Source organism: Crocodylus siamensis, chromosome 5 (assembly GCF_052110815.1).
Source record: "Crocodylus siamensis isolate JL-2025a chromosome 5, ASM5211081v1, whole genome shotgun sequence".
NCBI classification, from domain to species: domain Eukaryota; kingdom Metazoa; phylum Chordata; order Crocodylia; family Crocodylidae; genus Crocodylus; species Crocodylus siamensis.
In genome coordinates, this window is record NC_143399.1 from 77,321,934 (window position 1) to 77,345,153 (window position 23,220).

Consider the following 23,220-nt stretch of genomic DNA (forward strand, 5'->3'; position numbering starts at 1 on the left):
GCAATTAGAAGTCATTCATATCTTTATGACAGAGCTGCTGGGAAGCATGTAACAAGTATACTTGGAAAACATACAACCCAACCTTCAGGCTCAAACCAGAGGCGTCCAAGGTGAAGTTTGTTATCAGAATAAGTGCTCAGTGAGTAATAGTTCTGAGAGACTGGAGGCACTGAGTAACTGGCTATGAAGCAAAGCTGTTGCATAGGGCTAGTCAGAGGCATGTGCATCTATGGCCTCATAAGAGTCTCTCTACTTTCTCCAAAGGTCAGCTCTCTTGCACTCAGGTCAAGGGCTCTAAAGAGCACATAAGGAAGCTCTTGACATGAGGAAAGCAGCGGCTACACACATATCTTCACATGACCAGAACTGCTCATAGGACATGTTCTGATAATGCCATGGAGGACACCCATGCTCATTTTGATGCCAGCATAAAGTTTTGCTCAAGTACCATATGTACTTGACTGTAAAGACAACCCTGAATATAAGATGCCCCCCAATAATTAGATTCTATATATATAAAATGTATATATTTCTTAAAATTTTCCAGGTATAGAATCTAAATTTTTGAGGGTTATCTTGAAACCCATAGGTCCCCACAGCCTCTGCCCCTTCCCCCAAACTCCCCCATCTCTGTCTCTTCTCCTCCCCTTACTGTCAGATGCTGCTCAGGCTGCTCCATGCTGCAAAAATGCAGCAGTGTCAATGCTGCTGTTTGACCAGGCAGGGGAAAGAGTCTCCATCTGCTTTGTGCCTGAAAGAGACCCATCCCAGCCAGAGCCAAGCTGCACCTGACAGCAAAGGGGTGGGCAGAAAGGCAAAAGCTGCAGAAGGGACACGGGGGGGGGGGGTTGTCACAAGATGAGGGGCTTTTTTTCCAGCCATGCTGATTGGTGTGAAAAAACCTCATCTTATATTTGAATACATACAGTATTTTATTTCTATTAATATCTCCACACTTGGGATGCTTCAGGACTAGGGATCCTGGTTTTCTCTGATTTTTTTAAACTAATAATTGAGGATTTTTTTTTTTAAATCAGAGAAAACCAGATCCCTGCTCATGACCTTGCTGCCATTGTATTTAATAAGAGCAGGAACTGGACCTACATAAGAGCTTGCTTTTGTGTCAGTGCTGAGAAAAACCTATGTCGAGCAGTAACTTCTTTACTATTTTTTCTCAACAAGCTACAAAATAGAGCCACTGTGTCAATATTGCCCAAACTTCCCTTGAATCTGCAGAAAGACTTCCACTGATATCATTGGGAGATAGATCAGGGCCTTACTGCCTTGGGGGAAAATCTTTTGGAAAATGCATACAGAAACAGGAAACTGATGGGAAAAAATAAATGACAAAGAATAATAAAAGGTCTTGGGGCAAACAGCATACAAAAAATCCAATTTCACACAATTTTTTTGAGAGCTGGAGTTGGCTGCAAATAGTTCCACTGTTAAATACATACAGCTTTTTCTGTAACGAAATTAAACACTAATCAAGTAATAGGTTGACGGATTAAAAATTGTGGCCTTTCTAATAAAAATTTGATCCGAGAATACATATGGTGTTCCAAACTGGTATTTAGTAAGAACCTCATCTGAGTTAGGTTTCACATAAATTTAACTGTGAATTAACACATCATAAACAAATTGCATTTAGTAACAAACTTACTGTTCCACTGGATAAATCAATAAAGTCCAAAGTTAACACATGCCTCTCGTGAGCAATACTTCCTGGGTAATTACTTTTTAAAAGGATGTAGATAACTTATCTTTCTCTAGTGTCAATAAAGCAAATGTTTTAGGAAAATCATTTACAAAGCACAGTGAGCAAGATGGTTTAAAACATTAAAACCATATCAAAAGACAGGAAGAAAGTGGGCAAAATTCTGCACAGATTTGCAACCATTAAAATCTTTTTCAAGTTAATGGGGTTGTCTCAAGCTTAAATCTGTACGGAAATGTAGCCCATCCTATTTCAGAAGAAAGGGATGTAAACACACAAGATTAACTTGTTTCTGTGTTTGCCTTTTCTGCTTTTATTAACAGCATTTACAAAGCAAAGTCCCCATGCATAATCCTAATTTTGTTTTGGATAATTATATATAATGCATCAGCCATGTTATTACATAACTGCCATACTGTGCATGACACCAAACTTTAATACTTTCCCCTTGATTTACTTATATAAATTTATTTCCCTCGTGTCACCTATATTTTGTAGGCCTGTGCAAGGAGGCAGGTATTTGATCCGGCTTTGGATCCGTCCACTTTGGATATCAGCAATCTGATCTGGAGCTCCGAATCAGTTTGCTGCTTCAATCCAGCCGAAGCGGCTTTGAAGCTTCGGAGCTGCCTCAGAGATCCAGCCATAGGGTATAATGAAAGGAGGGATCAATGAAATATCTATAACTTTGTTGCTTTGTCTCTGATTTGGGTGACACTTACAGGGATGGTAGCCTCTTCTGAGAGCATGAAGTCTGCCAAGTTTCAAGAAGATAGGTGCAGGGGTTTGGGGGGAACTGCACCCCACATTCTTGAAAGCAAAACTCATGTCAAGTCTGTATGTTACACCACAGGGGGGTGAAAACTTCAGGGATGGTGGTCCCTGCTAAAGCCATGAAACATGCCAAGTTTCAAGAAGATCAGTGCAGAGGTTTGGGGGACACTGCACCTCAAGCTGCTGACAGGCACAACTTGTGACACAGATTGACCCTGTGTGTGTTAAGGTGCAGTGGGCTGAAAAGGGATGGCGGCCCCTTCTTAGGCCACAAAGCCTAAGAGTGAGTGAGTGAGTGAGTGAGTGTGTGTGTGTGTGTCGCTGGGGGAGTCTGTCTTTTGGGGCCCTGCACCTCAAGCTGCTGACAGGCAAAACTTGTGATGTGGGTGGGTGAAACTGTTTGTGTGCTAAGGTGTGCCCTTCCTGGTGCTGGGGTCTCTGCACAACATGGCAGTGTGCCCCAGTGAGGTCTCCTCCTCCCCTACAGCCTCACACCGGGTCCACCACTTTATGTGACAACAGGTAAAATAACTTAGCTGGCTCAACACCAGTAGCAGCAGAAGCAGCAAAGGTACCCACATGGAACTGTCACAGAGCTTTTCTTTATACAAAGGAATTGATAGCAAGAAGTAAAGATGTTGTGTTGTGTTAGACATATGATGTTGCTCATGGTGTGTGATGGCTTATCTTGTGTTTTTACATCTATATGTGTATTATGAAAAAAGGAGTACTTAAGAAATGTATCTTTGAAAGTTTTAGGGTGAAAACCCCTTTGTCAAGTTGAGGAAGTACCTGCAGTTGGTTCTGGATGGAAGGAATAGTAAAGAAGCCAGAGGCTGGCCTGGCCCACAATGCAGGCAAGCAAGCCAGTCAGTGAAAATGGAAATGGAGGTGTCAGGGGGAGGGACAGGCTGGGGTCAGGGGTAGAGGGGAAAGGAGGATGTAGCAACACAGGTAAAAGTGCAGAGGTGCCTGGGGTGTCAGATGTCGAGCAGGTCAGTGTGCCAGAACTCCACTGTCTATATTGAATCCATGAGTTTCTCTAACTACTACCTAGGAAGCTGATGAAGTACAGTTCACAGGCCCAGCTCTGAAACGTGGTTTGCATTGTAATTTGTGCCTTCTCAGGATCAAGGCTGAGAGACTGGATGCAGAGTGTTTTTTTGGTGAGGAACGTGCCCCCACAGGTAGTTCGGTTTTGTTGTCTTTGATAAAATCTGGTGTGCAGGTACTTCCTCAGCCTGAAAAAGGGGTTTCCAACCCTAAAGCTGGCATCGCAGGCAGGTAAGCTGAGCTCACTGGGAGCCTCACAACTGCACTGCAACCAGCAAGCGTCAGGCCTGTCAAAGACGTGACAGGTCTTGGCGTTCCCCAGCTACGACTTTGTGCGTGTGTGCGTTAGCTGGAGGTTATGACGTCTCCTACCCGCCTTTCACCAGGGGATCATTGGTCCTGGCATTTACAGGGCTGCCGCACCACCAGCAGTCCCACCAGGCCTCCCTACCCTGGCAGGGTGCAGTTTTAGTGGTCATGCTCAGGACCTGGGGCCTCCTCCTTCCCCATCGCCCCAGTCCCATACCTCCAAGTTCACCCTGGCAGGAGAATGAGGTCAGCAGGGACATGTTCTTCCCCTGCTGACTGGTGATGCAGTTAGTGCCCCCTCCAGCTAAGACCAGGGCATTACTCAGCTTTTAAAAAACTTAAAAAAGGAAATTGGTGCAGACAGAGTGAGGAGGGTGGCATTCAGTCCATCTGCAGGTAGAGCTTGGGGACCCCTAGCAGCAGGAGGTTCACCTTTAGGAACACCAGCTGCTCCACCAAAGCAGGATCCAAGCAGGTGCGGTGGGGTGTCACAACATCCCCAGCAATGCTGAACACCCTCTTGCTTGGCACACTGGTTGGTGGACAGGACAGATGTTGCCAGGCAACCATGGCCAGATCCTGCCACATCTGGCTGCCGTTTGCCCAGTAGGCCAAGGGGTCGCAGTCCAGTGGCTCCACATCCTCAGTGAGATAGGTAGCCCACCGAAGCCTCGGCACTACCTGCCCAAGGCTGGGGTCTGGTGAGTTTGGACCCCAGCACTGAAACCATGCCCATGGCCTACATTGGCAGTGGCTGGCGTGGAAGAGACTGGCCAGTGCTGGTGCTGGGAGTGCTGGCGCTGGGAGTGCTGGCGCGGGAAAATGGATATCCCTCTTCCACATCCCCTCGCCTCTGCACTTCAGCCTCCCTGACTTTGTTAACCAGCACCTGCATCCAGTGATTGAGGGTTTTGGGGCAGCCAGTGGACATGCTCCCCTTCACCCACAGGTCACACATGCCTGCCAACATGTGGACCATATAAGACCGCAAGGAATCCAGCCATCTCCTGATGCCCTCCTTCAGCCACCTCACCAGTGCCTGCACGTCTGGTGACAGAGGCCTGCTCTAGCCAGTAATATTGATCCCCTGGAACTTCTCCATTTGGTTCTCCAGGTCCCTCACTAGAGGGATCACCTGGCTGAGGAGGGCATCGCGAGTGCTAAGGGTCTCGGTGGCCGTGAGGAAGGGCTTGAGGACCACCGAGATCTGAGAGATGGTACCCCACTCAGCTCTGTTCAGGGGACCGCTGATTCCAATCTCCCCAAGCAAGGCCATCTCACGGATGGCCTTCTGTTGCTCCACCAACCTTTCAAGCATCAGGTATGTGGAGTTCCACCACGTCTCCACATCCTGCATGATGCTCATCTCTGCCTGTTTCTCCTGCAGCATCTTGACCCCCTTGATGTTGTGGTGGAAGTAGCCTGCCACCTTCCTGCATTTCAAAATCAGTTGGCTTGTAGCAGTACTGGTGGTGGGACCATCACCGGCAGCCTTGTCCTCCTCCAAGGCATCCCTCACTGTTAGGTACAGCCTGTGTACCACACAGCAGAAGTTGGCATCAAAGACAGCCTTCACCATATTGTGGCCCAGTTGTCAGTGACCATGAACCCGCGGGTGAGCTTGACCTACCCCCACACCATGCAGTTCATGGCCCCCATGATCTCCCTTGCTGTGTGGGACTCATCCAGCACCTCAGCTTGCAGTAGAGCCCACCAACGGCCTGACTGATTTCACCAGTGCCCTGAGGAAGAGGTAGGCATGATCACCACCTCAGCTGCTCCAGATGTCAAAGGTGAAGTGCAAAGCTACCTGTGGCCCTGCCTTGCACAGCTCCTCCGAAGTACTCCCTGCATGCCTGATACAGGGAGGACACCACCATCTGCTAAAGGTGGTGCATGTGGGCACTTTGTAAAATGAGGGAGAAGTGCTACAAATCGCCTGAACCCTGGCTGCTCAACTAGGGAGAAGGGCTGGCTATCCAGAGCAAGCATCTCCCCAGTGCTCTGGGTGATCTCACTGGCCTTAGGAATGCACTCCCCTTTCTGTCCACCTTTCCCCCACTGGTTCCGGGTGGCCTTCCTCTGCTTTGGGGGGGAAGAGGGTTTGGAGCGAGTGGAGAACTTCCCTTTTGGCACTCACAGTGGTGCCAGGATGAGCAGGAAGAACAGCAAGGGGGTGCTGCCTCCTCAGATGCAGTAGCATCACCGTGGTGGAAGTGTCTCACATTCTTGCCATGGCTCATGTGCCTTCAGCAGTGCTGGCAGATGGCAAACCTGGGATCATCTGCCAACTCAAAATGCTCCCACACTATATTACTCCCCCGCTTCTAGGTTGAGGCTGAGGATCCTGCCTTATCCCACTCCTCGGCAGGCTGAGGCTCAACAGCAGGAGGAGCTGCCTCAGCTGACCCACCTGCCTCCACAACCTCAGCCTCCTACAAGGTGCTGCTTTCCAGAGCAGACCTGGGTCTAGGGGAAACTTGAGGGGTGTGGAACACAAACTGATTCCTCCTCAGTCCCCAGAATTGCTTGAGCCAGCACGCCCAGCATCCCTGGTTCTAGCTCCAGCTCCTCCTCTGGCAGTGGGAGGTTCACGCTGAGAGATGAAATTGGGGTGGAAGAGACAGTAATTCCACTGGTGGTGCCTACTTCTCGACTGAGCGGAGGTGGTGCAGGTGCAGAGATGTCAGGTGCAGACACTGCTCCCACCTCCTTGCTTCCACTGGTAGCACTGATGTCATGGCTGCTTGGGAATAGAATGTGTCTGTGTTTGGGGGGTGGGAGGCTTGCAGCTCTAGCTCTCCCCCTACTCCCCTCTTCCTTCCCTGCCAGAAGACCTAACACCCACCTTTCCAGCATGCTTCATATTGATCTTTCCTGTACTGCAAAAGGTCTGTGTATGTGTCAGTCCTTTTGTATAGTGTTTTATTCCCTCTGTTGCGTGCATGCACTGGACTCTTCTTTGATTGTTTGCTTCAGTGTTAAGAGTTATGTAAAAATTATGTGCTGTATGTCTTCTCCTACGAATATCTGATTTTTCTTCGTGTGTGTGTGTGTGCATGTAATCTGTGTGCCTCCCTGCAGAGTGATGGAATCACACTGGAAGGGAAAACACAGCTTTCTTTTTTCAAAAAAAAAAAAAAAAAAGCAAATATAAATTCAAAGAAATGAATTGAATAGTAATAGTAACTGAATAACTAAGCTAAGATAAGCTAAATCCTACCCAATCCTTTTTAACAACAAAAAGGAACAGGCAAGTTCAACTACTGAGTAAAGTAAGCAAGCTGAAATGCTCAAGTCTGAGGGGTCCTTTCTCACGCAGTTCCTGAGAGGGAACAAGCTAGGAAAAGGCACATCATGCCTCCAAACAGAGGCTTTTATGCTGTTTCAAAGTCCCTCCACCCAGACACTGTCATTGGAAAGGCAGCCAGAGAGAAATCCTTCTCACTGGCCACCTACATATCAGTCTTCCCTTCCTGCTCCCCCTCCCCCCACCTTCCTCCCTCCCTCTTCTAACTTTCACTTTCAGCATCTGAAGCATCCAAAGCATTTCCAAAATGCTTCGGACATCTTACCTGAGCCCACGCTTCGCTCCGGGCATGCTGCTTTGGACACTGAAGCATCCAAAGTGGCCCTGGATCTGAAGCCTTGCACAGCCCTAATATTTTGACAATTCCTTTAGCCATCACAAACATGAGAGGTAACAATTTCCATGTTAAGAAAAATCACACATTTGACTACTAATAGACTTGTTAGTACCCACTGTTTTGTTCCTGACAGTGATTCCCAATCATCATGCCCCACTGTTAGGTGGGCAAACATGATTCACAAGATAAACCCAAAGATTTCAAATAGGAATGGAGAATATTAAAAACATTCTGACCTAAAGCTTCTTCTAAATCTTTTAACAAAAACACTTATTTTTCTTACCCTAATAACTGTTGTATAAATTATTGTAGTAATTTATAAAAATTTACCATAGGAAATAGACAATTATATATTTGTAGTATTTGGCTAGACCACTGATTTCCAACCAGGATGCCATGAAATCCTTTTAGTGGTGTTGTGGTATGTGCTGCGAAATATTAGAAATGTATACACCTATGTGTAACTCACAAGATAAAACCAGAGTTTTCAAACAGAAATCCATAGTGTCAAATACATTCAGACCTGTTGTGATATTTCTTTGCAATAGAAGAATTCCTGCATCATCTTTGTATAGTCAAAAACAATGTGAAAACTAAGAGCTGTCATTTTCCAAGGAGTGCCGTGAGTCTAACATAGTTGAGAACCACTGCCCTAGCCCACGAGTGTTGCATCCCTAGCCCATATCCAACCCCCAGCATCATGTCATCCAACCCACGGGGCTCCCCATGGGTCCAGAAATTGGGGGAGGGGCAGAAATGCTTTCCTGCTGCCAAATTTCCAAAATTGTGGGGAGTCCCAGATCCTGCAGCTAGATTGGGCACCTGATCCCAGCAACTATGGCTTGGCAGGAGTCAGCAAAGGGCCCAATCCAAGCACATGGGGGTAGTGGCAAGGCCCAACCACTGCAGAGCCCAATCCCAATCCCAATGCGCGGGGGCTAGCTGAGGTCCCAAGGGGCCCTATCCCGGCATGTAGGGCTCCATCTGGCCTGCACACCACCCCCATGTCATTCATTTTCCACATGGGGCCAAAAGCTTGATCACCCCGGTCTAGACAGAATTCAAACTTTGCATTGTTGCATATAACACTGAATCTTGAAATTCACAAATCTCAGTAAAAAGTTTAACGGGAAGAGTTCAAGCATTTAAGCAATTACAGTTTATAATAAGTCCCATTATATATAGGAAGATTTGAGCCATGAGTTTTGTAAAGAGTCTGCCACCTTATACAGTGCAATGTTTCCATATCAGTTTATTCAATGAAAGAAAAAGAATGCCTTTTCCAAGCCAAATCCATAAAATGAGTTAGGCATCTATAAGACATCTTAACTTTTATGATTGAATCCAAAACTCAAAGTCAGCTGCCTACACCTCATAAATGTGTATGGCCAAAGTATAGCAACTCAGAAGGGCAATCCAAAGACCTGTATGTTGTGTGAGTCACCTTCACAGCTAGCCAACACGAAATGTTAAGGGGTGCAGCTGAACTCCCACCTCCTCCTGGAGCTCAAGTTAAAAGTGCAAGACAGGCATTTTCCCTACTGTAGATACAGGTCTACAACCCATACCTGAGGAGAGGGACCACCGTTAGCCACCTACAACCATAGTAGAGTACTACTTAATATGTTTCTATGCCCTCCTCAGGCTGAAGCTGTTCCTTGGTGTCCTAAACAGCAGGCTACAAGCTAGAGTTCGTGAAGAGGCATTTCTCTTCACTTCCCGTCAAAGCTGAGCCACAGAGTAGCAAAGAATGCAAGACTCATAGGGCCAGAAAGACAGCCCGGAAAAGGGAGTGGTTAGGATTGGGAGCCCTTGGGCCCTTTTCCTGCTTTCAGGATTTTTTTCTATCCCCTGCTCTCTACTGATGATTTAATATAAAAAAGCCAAAGCAGCAGCAATCTAGGCTGCCTCCTCTGTACCAGCTGAGTGCCTCACCCAGCAGGCAAGGAGGTATGAAGTTGAGCTTCTCACTTGCTCTTTTAGGTGGCAAATCATTGGTTTCTTGCCATGTGCTGGTCCATTAGATTTCGGCAGAGGGGAGGTCCCACCTGCTCGGCCACAGGCTGTCCAGCAATGCTGTCAAGTCTCGCAAGGAAAAAAAGTGGCACTGCCTTTAAAAACAAGCCCACCCATTTCAAAGAGAGGGGAGTGAGGGTGTTTATCAACCCTGAAGCCCTCAAAACATTAAAGAAACTTTTTAAAAAAAACAAGCCCAAGTCTGCTTATTATGAGCAGACTTGGCACCAGTCATCCAGGTGTGGCCAACAGCAAGGGGGCCCTGGCCTCCCTGGGCCTGCAGGGAGAAGAGGAGGAACAGGCTGAGCTCAGCCACAGACAGGATGAAACAGCCCAAGATGAGGATTTGGGAACCAAAGTTGTGGCCTGAGACCCACCCACACCCTTTTTCCTTTCGGGACAGCCAGGCTCCTGCCTCCCACCTGCCCACAAAGACCAGAGCCCTGCCCTGAAGCCACCCCTGGGCCCTTCACAGCATCTCGCACACGGAGCTGGGAAGCAGAGCCGGGCTCGACCACGGCAAAAGCGGGCCGCCCCGGGATGCCGCCCTTACACGAGGCGCGGGCGAAGCGCACACCGCACTTCACGGGCCGCGAGGACAGGGCTTGCAACGGACAAGCATCCCCACGCCCGGTCTGCCCGCCTACCTCGCAAGGCGCTTGCCGAGACAAGCACGGCAGGATCATATCCACAGCACCCTACACGTGCGCATGACCACCCCACCCCCTGCAGGATCAGCTGTTGCGTCGGCGGATAAACGAGATACGACGCATGCGCAGTGTTTGAAAGCCATGGCGGTGCTCACTGAGGAAGCGGTTCGGGAGAGAGTTCATCTCCGGCACCAGAACCTCGGTAACCTCCCGCCCCGCAGCCGTGCGGCGCCTTCAGGCCGGACGGGAAGGGGGAGCCGATGAAGGGAAAGGGAAAAGGACCAGGACCTGCTCTTCCCCAGCTGGCGGTTACAGCCGTTACCCCGGCAGCAGGAGGCGGTGCTCCCGCCCGCCAGGTTCCGTGAGCCAATGAGAGCGAAGCGGGCCCGTGATTGACAGCAGCCGCCTCCCTAACGGCCTTGGGCCGGTGGCGGAGAGCGGCTCCGAAGCTGGGGCCGGGGTGGCCTCTGCCTGCCCTGGGGAGCGACCCCCTCGCGCAGCGGCCCGGCCCGGCCTGCGACCTCTTCCATCCCTGTTACCCGAGGCGAGGGCACCCGTGGTTGTAGCCAGCTGTGTTTGCTGCTCATGGCTCCTCACGGTCGCAGCTAACAAGGGTTGCCCGAGAGAGGTCTACCGCACTTGCACGGGAGGGGTACCCTCCAAGAGACCGCACGTTGACACGGTTTGACATGGTCACTTAACTTCATCTCAGCTGTCTGATCAATATCATAATAGGACATTGGCTTTTAAGGCGACAGCATCCTGATCTGAGGGGGCTGGTTCACCAGTCATGCCAGAATCATAGAAAACTAGGGCTGGAAGGGACCTCAGGTGGGCACAGAGGCCACTCCCCTGCTCAAAGCAGGACCAGCCCCAACTTGATTATCTCAGCCAAGGCTTTGTCTTAACCTCCAAGGAGGAAGATCGTACAACCTGTCTGGATAACCTGTTCCAATGTTTTACTACCCTCTATGGGCAACAGCTGTCTCCTGACTCTAGGGGGCTGCCAGTGTCTGATCGCCAGCGGCAAAACCAGAATTGCGACAGGTGCTTCTGGCCGGGGGCACTGGTTGGCGCCGGCCAATCTCAGGGGGGCACATGCCCCCCTGTGCCTCCCCTACACGTTGTCTGTGCTACCCTTCTAGTGAAAAACTTTACCCCATTATCTAACCTCAAGTTTCCTTGCTGTGATTTGAAGGGATGAGCGATTTTAGACCACTTTTACATCTCTGATTCTAAACTGGGTAGTGGGCTGGTTTTGCTCAGCCAGGTATATGATGATGCCTGGAGCGCTAGCTTTTCTAAGCATGTACAGCAGGCTCCTGGTATAGACATTAGACAAGGCAAACCCCAGTTAACTGGTTTTTGGTTTTCTATCATGCTTTTCCTAAGGAGCTAGTCTACCCTCATTTCTTGTCCCACAGCTAACTGGTGACTTTTCCACATGATTTAGAATCAGAAATCATTGCTTTGTACCTTTTATAGAAACAGCTGAGAGATCCTGTTTTCAAGCAGAAGTAGAGTCTTTGAGTCAGTGCTGCTCTCACTTAGTCTAGTGCAGGGTTAGGCAAGATGCAGCCTGCAAGGCCATTCTATCTGGCCTGCGGGGATACTAAAAAATTTAGAAAACTAATATTTATCTGGCCCTGGCTGCCTGTCATGTAGCCCTTGATGGCTTGTCAAAACTCAGTAAGTGGCCCTCCGCCCAAAATAATTGCCTGCCCTGTTCTAGTGTTAATTCAAAGTCCAAGAAAAATCAAATTGATTACTGTGAAAATATGTACAAACAAATTAAATGGTAGCTGAGATTTTCCATGTCTCATCTAGTCCACATAATTGTCTGCATATCTAATCCTAGCTCACAGTAAGTGAATGCTAATTTGGTGTAGCTGAGCAAGAGTAAGCTACCATAGATTTATCTTTTGCTTACTATGAAGTGAGACCAGGCACACAAACAGTTACATTGAGTAATTCCCAATCGCTTTTTGATTTGTTGTAATGTGGTTTTCCATACACTGATTTTATGCCCATGTACTTTACAACTTTACATAATCTGGTATTTGCAGTGGTTCATATCATAATTAGCCTGATCTTCCATGTCCTTGCACCTTGAATAGTCATTTTTGGTTTTGCAAGGTGAGCAAAAGACTGCAAAATCAGTGTGGACAAAAGAGGTCTAGAGGGTAAAGGAGAAACATAGCTGTTAACTAGGAAAACTAAGTCAGGTTGTTTGCCAATTAATGAAAGAAATATTAGGCAAAGTCACCTGGATGGAGATCTCTTTCAAACTCAAGGACATTTTATGGCTGTGGAACAAAAAACAGAATCTATCCCCTTAAGGTCTACCTTCAACTCTAGGCTACAAAATTAGGCTCTCTCTTGCTTACTCTTCCTCTGGCCTCATGAATCTTACATTTCTCCTATGAACTTTGTTCTTTCCACACTGTAACCTTACTTCAACAGGAGAGATGGAGGAGACCCTCACTACATGCACACCACTCTCACCTAGTGTGGGTTTGAACCCACTCAGGCTGAGGAGGGAATTGAACCCAGGTGTTCCACTTCCTGGGGGAGTACTAGTCATTCTTTTAATTATAAAACATGGGCAGCACCACTTCTGCCTCCATCCATGTCTCAAAAGAAGAATAAGCAAGTTGCCCATGCCCAAAAGGTGTGGTTTAGACACCCAAGTACAGGAAGCAGCATCTGGCTGTGAATTCCAATCCCACAGGGGCCCCTAATCTACGGAGAGGCCCAGGTTTCAGACATACCTGCTTCCACCATTTCTTAATAGCCGTTCCCTTGCCCTGTCTTGGCATGTCATACATTCCCAAGTGCCAGACTGACTGTTTATCGTATAGGGAAGGAGGGTGCTGGTTTGTCAATTTCCCTCCTAGAGCTGGGTGCTTTATGCAGTGGCATGGAAAACATTGAGCATCACCAGGCCTGGGTCTCTTTCTGGATATGGGCTCTGACTGGCTTAATAACCTGTCACAGGTCTGCTTAGTTGAAAAAAAAAATGTATAGTAAATAAATTATTATAGAGGTAACTGTAGCGCAGGAAACAATTTGCATTATACTTTTGGCCTCACAAATTGCACAGAGTTTGAGAACAGAAAAATACAAATTGTTGTTTTCTGTGGGGCTTTCCCCATGATTTGTGCCTGGTGGGTAGTAGTACATGTGTATGGGATGCTTCTCTCATTCCCCTGTATAGCTGCTACAAGCAGTGTAATACCAAATGCTTTAAGAAAAAAGTCTAGTCCTAAACGAGCAACAAAATACCATCTCTGCCTGTTGGTAACAAAGCTTTCTCTCTGTCAGTGCATGCACACACCCCTCCCCCCCCGCAACTAATAGCACAGAAAGACTAAGCAGATACATTTTGCATTGCATATCTCTGTAATATCAGGTGGATTTCATATTAAAATGAGAAGGAATCATATCTTCATCTCTTTTTTAGAGTGATAAATATATTCACGTTTCAGAATTTTTCTCTTTTTACTCTAGCTGATGTCCGGTCATTGTCTCTCCCTGGAACTTATCATGAAAAGATTACCCATCTAGGAAATGCTCTGAAAAATTTCACTCGCCTAAAATCCCTAGACCTCTCTCGCAATGCATTGGTTAGCTTGGAGGTAAGTAGTTTTTTTATGATTCGCTGAAGGAAAACACAGTGAAATAAGTTTAGGTTTTAAGATTTGTGCCTCAGCACATGTGTCTAAATGTGTATTTTGCCCCAAGTGGCACAGTTTGCCCCACACCAAACTGACCTTGCCCAGCTCCTTCCAGATCTTTGGCCGGGGGAGGTGCTGGCCAAAGCAGTATAAAAAGCTGACCTGGTGAGCAGCTCAGAGCTACATGCCCTCAGGAGTTTCTAAGGCTCAGCCAGTTGGCATCTGGGGACACTAGCCCCCTCTGCCAGCTGGACTATTGCAGCAGCCCTAACCCAGAGTGACCCCTGCATCCTCTACGCACTGCAACAGTCTGGCAGCGGGGGCTGCTGCCACCTGCAACATGGCTATGTGCCTGCCAGACCTGGATGGGGATCACATGGCCACCTGGGCTGTGGTACGGGCACTACAGCAGACCCACCTGTACCTCTGGGCCAGCTGCCTGTGGCTGCACAGTTAGCCTTTGTGTGGCATTGCTGCCATGTCTTTTGGTGCCCCCACTCTGCCATCTGGGCAGCTATCACCTGGAAGATGTTTTCAGTGTGGTGGCCCACTTTGAACTGTCAGGGCATGTCCTCCTGTCTCCAAACGGTAAGGAAGTCAGCCATGTTGTCTGCCCTCCATCTGGGTTCCCAGTGCCAGCCCTGGGCAGGCTTCTCTACCTGAGTCCCCCACTTCCCTCACCAGCAGGGATCCTAGTTTTTTCTGTTAAAAAAATTGAAAATTCTCTGATTTAAAAAGAAACCCAGATTCTCTGATTAAAAAACATGAAGTCCATGTTTTTCCACAATTAAAATGAAACGTCACTATATATACAGGTATCAGTTGAGCACAATGTTTTATTGATATATTTGCAAGTTTAACACAATTTGGAAGCCTACTACTGCCTCGGTCATTATAATAAAATACATTCTAAATACCTATATATTTTGGCTTTTGCTTTTTTTATCATAGGAAATCAGAGCTCCTCCTGCCCTCTTTGCTCACCGCAGTGCAGGTTCAGCTACATTTGTCCCCACAGCTGCCTTGTGGTGCTGAGCAGCATTAGTATGCTGGTGCCCTACCCATGCCCTTGCCCCTCACTCGCAACCCACAGCCCTGCCAGTGCCCTTCACTCACAATCCTCATTTGCTCCCTCCTTGCAGTAACTCCCTCCCTGCACCAGGACATGAGTTCAGCTGCAGCTGTTCCACCCAGTGCTTTGTAGCTCTGATCAGTGCCAGCCCCTGCTATTCTGCTTCCTGTGCCTGTGCCCAGACCCCAGTGATCCCCATGCCCTTCCTGAGAAGCTCTTGACTGGTGCTGAAGAACTGGCCTGGGCAAGCCCCTTCCATTCCAGGCCACCCTCCCTCTGTAGGCTGCTCTGGGGATACAGGGGGAGCTTTAAGCCCAGCTCTGACAGCCACTTCTACTTAGAGTACCACCTCCCTTCTTCCCTCCCCGCATCTCACTCTCACTCCTGCTGCCACCCCCAGCCCATCACATACACAAAATTCTATACACTACATATTTGTAGTGTGGGTTGTAAATTTGATAGCGGGGAATTCTGGTATCCAGAAAAAATGCACTGAAAAAATGTGGTTAAGGGTGCACTCTCAGAGCATACATGGAAACAAATGGAGGCTGGGTCCTCCAAGGAGATGCTCTGGCAAACAGCCAGAGCATCTCTACAGCTGCTGTGTTCCCCTGCTGCTCCAGCATGCTGCCTCGGCTTGCCAGAAAAAATAAAAGCAGGGCATGGCTTGTAGCAGGCAGAGTTCCCCAGTGGTGCGTGGCCCTGGCCGAGTCCCAGAAGCTGCATGTGGCAGCATGGAGCCGGCCTAGCCTGGTTTGCTGGCGTACACCTTTACACCAAACCAGGCTGGTTCTGTGCCAACTGCCAGAACATCTCCAGTTGCTTCTGGGCATACTCCAGAAGTGTGCCTTTTGCTGCTTTTTTCCAGTGCATATATTTTTTTTTGATACCAGAATTCCCCCTTTCAGATTTAGAGTCCTCACTGCAAATATGCAGCACAGGGAACATTTTTTGCCTTCTGTGGTATCGCAGACTCCATTGAGACACCACAACACGCACACACACACACACTCTCTCTCTCTCTCTCTCTCTCTCATGTGGACACAGCCAATGAGTTTTTCCCAAACTTAGTCAGGACTCTGAGCTAGTCCTTTTTTGGCAGACTGTCTTCTTCCTCTGTCAAAGCACTTCTGCTCCTCATTGCTAAGACCCTTCTCTTTATCTCTCTCAAAGAGGAGGGACCTCCCAGCCTATCTTATCTCTCTTAAAGGGCTCTTTCCTTTCTCCCCTATAATGGAGACTGAAGGTGTGGGGGAGGAAGAAGAGCTTGTTACAGTCTGTCTCTCTTCTTGATACCTTGCATAGCTCAGCTTGATATACATTAATAGTAAGATATCTTTAATTCATATTTAAATCTTACCACTTTTAAACTAGTTCATTTTGTTTAACAAATATTTTAACTTAAAAATGTTTAAAGATGTCCCCAGAAGATGGAAGGATTCTATCGTTATGAAGATCGTATAGCATGAACAGTAACGGTTCAGTCATTCCCCATATTTTGCTGTCTCCGAGATGCAACCCTTTTCTGCAGGAAAATTGTTTAAGTGTCTGATAGAGCCCAAAGGAAAATTTGATAATATCACTTATAGTTTGCATGGGTTTGGGAAGTCTTTTAAAATTGTGAATATGTGCACTGGATCTTGGCTTGAGACCAGCAAGTCATTTTACAGAAACCACTGAATAGCTACTGAGTCAAGTGGTAACAGCTTTCAGCTTTGGGCTGCCTGGTTTGGATTTCCCTCAGGGACCCCAGGCATTTCACCATGAAAACAAAGTACAACCTTATTTGGTTTCTATTTTGTATCTGTTAACAGGGGATTCAATACCTAACATTTTTAGAAAAGCTTAATCTTTACTACAATCAAATCACATCACTTTCAGAAGTATTCCGACTTCATAGCTTAACTACACTCAAGGAAGTGGACCTTCGATTGAACCCCGTTATTAAAAATGAATCAGATTATCGTCTTTTTGTTGTGCACATGCTGCCTAACCTGAGGCGATTAGGTACGTAGAAACAGAACAGGATATTGCTCAAAATACTTTGTTTTTACATAACAGTGTTTGACACTTTTTATGAAGATAACGTTTTGTTTTAAAAACATATATGTGAACGGCAAAGTGCATGCTAGGAAGCATGCCACAGCTAGTGCCAATGATCAATAGGTATGCTAGCTGTTGCAGACACATAAAAGGTAATGGAAATTGTGAAGACAATGTGCTCAAAAGTCCCTTATAGATGTATGAGATGTTATTTAATAACAACAGATCATTCAAAAATCAAATTATAAATGACCTATGAGTATCAAATAGTTTTACAGACTTAGTGTAATTTTTGAGAGATGCTCTGTATTGGTGTAACAGTAATCCAGTGGAGTCAATGGAGTTCTTACTATTGACTATAGTGGTAGTAGGTAGTAGAACAAGGCCAAGTCTAAGGGCTATAGACTCCCTATTTTATCATCTGTGTGTTGAAAGTGCCAAATGATTTCTCTGAGTAAAGATGTTTTCAGCAAGAGTTCTGAGTAAACACTCTGAAATGTTTTGTCCTGTATTTACACTTGCATTTTTATTAATCTATAATTTGATTTATTAGATGCACAGATATGCACAGAACTAGCTTACAAATTAAGTGAATACATAAATGCTTCAATACAAGATCTTAATCATTTCCTTTCTTGCATGTATTTGGATTTCAGGCTTCTTGATAACAAGCCTGTGCTAACAGCTGAACTATGTGACTAGTGGGTACTTAGGGAAGAAAGACATATCCTGCCCTATTTAGGAAACTGTGCCAGTTTCTCTTTTGGGTATAATTGTTGGATAGGTTCACAGAGCTAACTACTTAAAAAAAAAAATCACATGATGATTCTTTTCCACTTGCTAAATTAAGAACAATGAACTATTTTCAACAGAAGAAGTTTGCCTGTCTTCTGCTACCAATACATTGTTTTCACCAAAGTAAAGATATGAGGATCCTGAGAAGGGGAACACTGAGAATGTCCAACTAAATTACTTCAACAAAAGGTTTATTGGAAGAAAAAAGTACATGCTAGTCTTTCCCTCCCTTTTATTGCTGCTAGTCATCTCTTATTTGTTCACTAGTTAATTGTTCAAATTTTATCCATGCATTGGTTTTATAGATGCAGTTTTCCTTTTTGAGCAGGCTTCAAAGCAGATTTTCGTAGCAGGCAATTTACTCACTTATGTCTGTGCGAGTAGAATCATCATCTGCTTTCAAGTATAAAGTACATTTTAAAGCTGAAGGGAGAAATCGTGGCCCCACTGGAGTCAGTAGAATTTTTGCCTTTGAATTTAATGGCAGTGGGATTTTACCAGAAAGTCACTTTTCTTGGGCTCTGATTTTATTAACAAAGAGGCAATTCCAAATTTCCATGCTGTAAACCCCAGCAGAAAACCTTTTCTCCAGACTTGGCTATTCCCAAGCTTCATTTCCTGACTGCCTTATATCCTGGGTAGGTCCAAAAAACAAAGACCTGCCCAGGTAAATCAACAGTTGCTGACCTGCTGCTCTCTATAGCCTTCCAGAAATTACTATCAGGACCAAGAGAATCATGCTATTCTGATGTAGGATTCAGATGAAGGTAAATGTTTCCCAAAAATAAATCCAGAAATAGTACTTCCCTCTTTAGTATCCAAATTAAATAAAAAAGACACCAAAATATATTTTCCCCACCCTACAATGATGGTGGTGCAGTATCATCTAAGAAAAGGGTCGTCCAATTTCTAAGCAACCAGCAACCAAACACACCAGTACACCATGGTAGGCCTCACTTCTAAGCCACCACTACACCACAAATGCCCCCCACTGCTGCAGTGTGCACCCACATGGATGCCCCTCTGACTACTGCACTATGTTCCCTCATGGATATGTCTCATGGGTATGCCCGACTGTAGTACTGTGAGTCTTGGTAGACGCTCCCTTAGTTGGCACTACACCCACCTCTTTTACATATTACTGCCCCACACACCCAGGTTTACCTTCAGTGTGCCAAACCACTCTGCACTGTGCCTCAATCCCTGAGGTGCAGGCAGGAAGCAGAAGCTGAGGAGGAAGGGGGAGCCTGGAGACTCTGGCCACTTTTGCAGCTGGATCAAATGGGAAAGTGGCAGTTGGGCCTAGGGGCTGCAACTTAATCCCTTGCAGGCAACACACAGCCCATGGACCACCAATTGGAAAGCTCTGTTCTAAAAATATTAGCCTAAGTTCAGGCACTTGTTTTTGCTACTGCTGGTATTCACAAAAGTAAGAATTTAATTTTTGTCTTTTTTTACCTTAATTCTGATTCAGTAAAATTCCTACCTTTTCTGTGTATCACTTAAAGCTGGTTTTTAACTTAATACTTTAGAAGTTCTGCAGAGCTGTTCCAATTCCTTCAGTTATATGCCCTAATGAAAACATTAGTGAAACAGATTCTGTTTTGTGGGGATTATTTTTCTAGATGACCGGCCAGTGAGAGACAGCGAACGAAAAGCATCGCTGTTGCATTTTGCTACAGATCATGCATATGAGCTAAAAAATTCTTCACCAGCAGCAAGAGGGAATGAAATGGAAAGGTATGAACAAATGAACATAAGGATTTTGATCTAGAACCAGGCAAGAATCCAGGGCATATCTGGCCTGTGGGTCATAGGTTCCTGACTCTTGCTTTAATGCGTTTTCTTCCTTCAATAAAAACTATTATTATAGTATGAGTTAGTGGAATTGAAGGTGGGTTCTGAAAGAATTCTGGCAAAAAGTAATAGTAAAGTAGCATAATCCTCATTTTGTAGATAGAAAGCTGAGGCAAAGTGATCAACCAATTTGCCTAAGCTTATATAGAAAATCTTGGGTAGAACTAGGAATTGAAAGTCAGTCTCCTGAGTTCCAGTCTAGTAAGTGACTCACAAGAAGGTATTTCCTATAATCCGGTACCTTGTGTGAGGGTTTTTTTTAACCTAGTAAAGGAATGACTTGTCCATTACATAATTTAAAAAGAAGCAGTGCTAAATGCCAAAGCAATAAAGTAAAGTGAAGAAGTTTTACAGCATCTTTTTCTTTAACAGACCTGGCCCAGCAAGGGTACAGTACATTCACTCCATGTCAAAAAAGTGTTCAGTGTTGGATGAAGAAGATGAAGCAGTACTAAACTTAATTGCAAAGTGTGAATGGGACTTGAGTAAACCTCCTAGAATAACTGGATCTGCTAAGAAGGACCCTGAAGTTGAATTTCACACTTTACAAAGTATGTTGATTTACTTTTGCAGTCTTTCCTCCCCCATAAACATTTTCATATTTACTGAGAAGTTGAACATGATGTTTTTCAATTTTTAAAGGCCCTAACTTCTGTATGTCTTTTCCAATATTTTCAAAATACATTGGATTAGAATTTAATACACTCCACCTACTTTGCTTACATGGAAGCAACACACATTTCTAAACCAGATTGGCATGCTATCAGTATTCCATATTTGATTGAAGACTGCTTTAAAAATTAATAAAACTTCTGCTGTCTCCTGACACACCCCCAGTAGAAAATTTGCAGAATACTCAGTCTAAAAATCATAGACTAAATCCTTTGTAATATTTTTCCTTCATGGAATATTAATTCCCTGTTTACTCCCATACCACATATACCTGTTCCCAAAAAATCAGCCCCACAAAATTGGGGTGCCCATCTTAAGCAGGAAAGCTGATTTTCTGCCCAGAAAAGATGCATTCTTGCTTTGTAGTGCAGTAGTGGCATTACTGTTCAGGCGGCTGCAGGAGTCAGTTGACTAAATGGTTTATTGTTCTTCACCCCACAGGTGTTAACAATTGTCTCTCCTTTTTAATAGTCTTGCTGTTCCACTAACTAAGTTAGCCCTTCTTAGGGAAATGATGTTGTCTGCTAGCTGTTCCTTGTCTCTCATCTCCTATTTCACAGCCCTAGAGACTTGGCTCTTTTCAAAGATCATAGATCCACCCATGGAAACCAATCTTCAATAGCAGCTAGGGTTTCAGCTTTTAGTTAAGCAGGAAAAGGGGGGGCAAGTCAACTAAAGATTAGGCTCTGACCCTGTTCTATGCTGCAGGGAAAAATCTTTTCTCTCTTTATTCTGCCTTCCCAAAAAACAAGGAGCATATTTTAAGTGTAGGCATTCTACACATGAGAGAAAATGATATCTTCTTCCAGAAATCCTAAGAAGTCCAGGCCCTTTCACTTTCAACTTGGGCTGTTCCTATATGTTGGATAGCTACTGTCCAAAGTAGCTATCACTGGCTCTGCATTTTTCTTTCAGTGAATATGATGGATGTGACCCCTTTGGAAGTACTAGGAGATTTGATTTCTCAGACTAGTAGAACTTCAGAAATCCAGGTGTACCGTATACTGACTCCTCTTTTTCCATTTTCATTACCTTTCCTCCAATTCCTTGCATGAATTGAGTGCTGTCAAGGAATTCCTTGCACACTTCTGCCCTCTAGGTACAGTTCCATGTCAACGATGGGGAAGAAAAGTTTTTGTTAATTGTGCTTTTGAAATACTACACAAATTGAATCCTTTCAGTATTTTTATAAAATATCTTCAAAACACTGAAATATATAAAAGCCAGTCAGGTACAGACTGCAGTGAGACTGCAGATAAACTGCCGTAAAATTTTACAATGTTTTACAACAATGTGTATAGCTTATTATATTGCAATGCTGTTAAACTGTAGTGTAACATTTTTATAAAAATCCTAAAATTTTAATGAAATGTATTATTTCCTAAGGCATCCGTGAAATTGATGATAAGGACCTTATCAAAAATCAGAAGCCTGATGTTAGACCCACCAGCCGACAAACATGGAAACAACAACAAGCAAATATGCCTGTGGTAAAAAAGGTTACTAAAACATGTTGAATTGCCTTCCAGTATTGTCTGGCATACAGATACTATAGAGGTTTCAGGCAAAAGCACTATAAATACTTAGGTGCAATCTTATGTGTATGTGTATCCTTTGGGTATAAGGGACATGCTCTTGAATGTCTGAACCTAGTCCTTGCCTGGTATATTGGTCTCAGTGCAGTTGATAATATTGGCTTATATTGTGACCTGGTGTGCTTCTGAGGTTCCAAGCAAGATATGTTGTACTGGTGTGAGAAGAATCTTGATCCATGTTATCAGTCTGCCCCTGTCTTCACCTCTGTTATCTCTCTTTCCTTATTACTTTGTCCTTGTCTTTACCAGATAATAAAATTTTTTCCTGTTGCTACCATCAGTTCAGCTCCCTTGGCAGAAACAGGATTGGTGACTCTTGTGCTGATGACACACTTCTGGTAGCTGCCACTGTTTTAATTGTGATCTCATTAAGACCTGCTCTGTACATGGTGAGATAGTTAATCTAACATGCCTAATAATGCCTGCCACCCATAGAGCTGCATCAATGGTAGAAAAATTGGAAATTTTGACACTCCCTTTGCATTTTGGACCAGTTAATTTTAGAGAAAGTAAAATGAAGTACAGAATGGAGCTCTGCTTTTATTGCTTGGCTGGTTCAGTGCTTGACAGATAAAAAAAAATAAAAAAATCTTTGGCTGTACTGGGCGGATGCAAATGAAAAACCAAAGCAATAAACCATTAATTCATTCAATTATCAGTGTGCAGGTTGGTTTTGATGCCAAGTTAGCACTCAACTGATAGCTGCCAAATTGCAGGCAGTATAATTGTTAATGCTTGGAGCCACAAGCTCCTATAATCATTTTAAAATTTGTTATCATTAGTGCCTTTGACAACTCTTAAAAAATAAAATCAATACAAACAGATCTAATGTTCCTACTTAGGCTTCTTTCTAGTAACCTTAAAGGTCAACAGAGCTCCACGCTCTTCTGGGTCAAGAGGAGAGCAAGTTCTAAAGCCTAGCTTCTGTTCATGGAGAATAACTGTTCCTTTTAAACCAAAAGCACTTCAACTTTGGCATAACCATTTCTTCTAAATACATATTACTGCGTGGGGAAAAAGACTAGTGCAGGTTATATTCCAGGTTCAGCACAAGGACCATATTACTTCTGTACTTTTAGAGACATTGCTAACTGCCAGTTGCTAGTGGTAGAAACTGTGTGCTATTCAAGGTTCTGAGTACTGCCAAAACCCATTACTGTTTGGATCATTGACTACCACAACATTTTGTTCTTGCCTTACATTTTTTTAAACAAGCAGTATTCCTAGGGTGACTGATATCAGATTTAAATGAGGTCTGGAGGCTGGGTGTTTTCAGAGGGCTGTCTGTGGTACAGTTGACTTCCTTTCATGTGCTGACAGAAACCAAGTTTTTTATATCTCCA

General features: G+C 45.1%; 1 protein-coding gene across 4 annotated transcripts in view; it reads left to right on the top strand.

Annotated features, from left to right (window-relative positions):
- The first annotated feature begins 10,295 nt into the window (after nucleotides 1-10,295).
- The window catches only part of CEP72 (centrosomal protein 72), a 46,432-nt gene continuing 33,507 nt past the window's right edge, over nucleotides 10,296-23,220 (top strand). For 2 of the 4 annotated variants that reach the window (XM_090049237.1, XM_090049239.1), the window contains exons 1-6: nucleotides 10,296-10,368; nucleotides 13,677-13,804; nucleotides 16,730-16,922; nucleotides 19,379-19,493; nucleotides 19,983-20,161; nucleotides 21,669-21,781. In XM_090049237.1, the coding sequence (XP_089905363.1) occupies nucleotides 10,308-10,368; nucleotides 13,677-13,804; nucleotides 16,730-16,922; nucleotides 19,379-19,493; nucleotides 19,983-20,161; nucleotides 21,669-21,781 (789 nt within the window). In that variant the 5' untranslated portion in view covers nucleotides 10,296-10,307. The remainder of the gene's footprint in view (nucleotides 10,369-13,676; nucleotides 13,805-16,729; nucleotides 16,923-19,378; nucleotides 19,494-19,982; nucleotides 20,162-21,668; nucleotides 21,782-23,220) is intronic. The other 2 variants (XM_090049238.1, XM_090049240.1) reach the window with 1 other exon arrangement.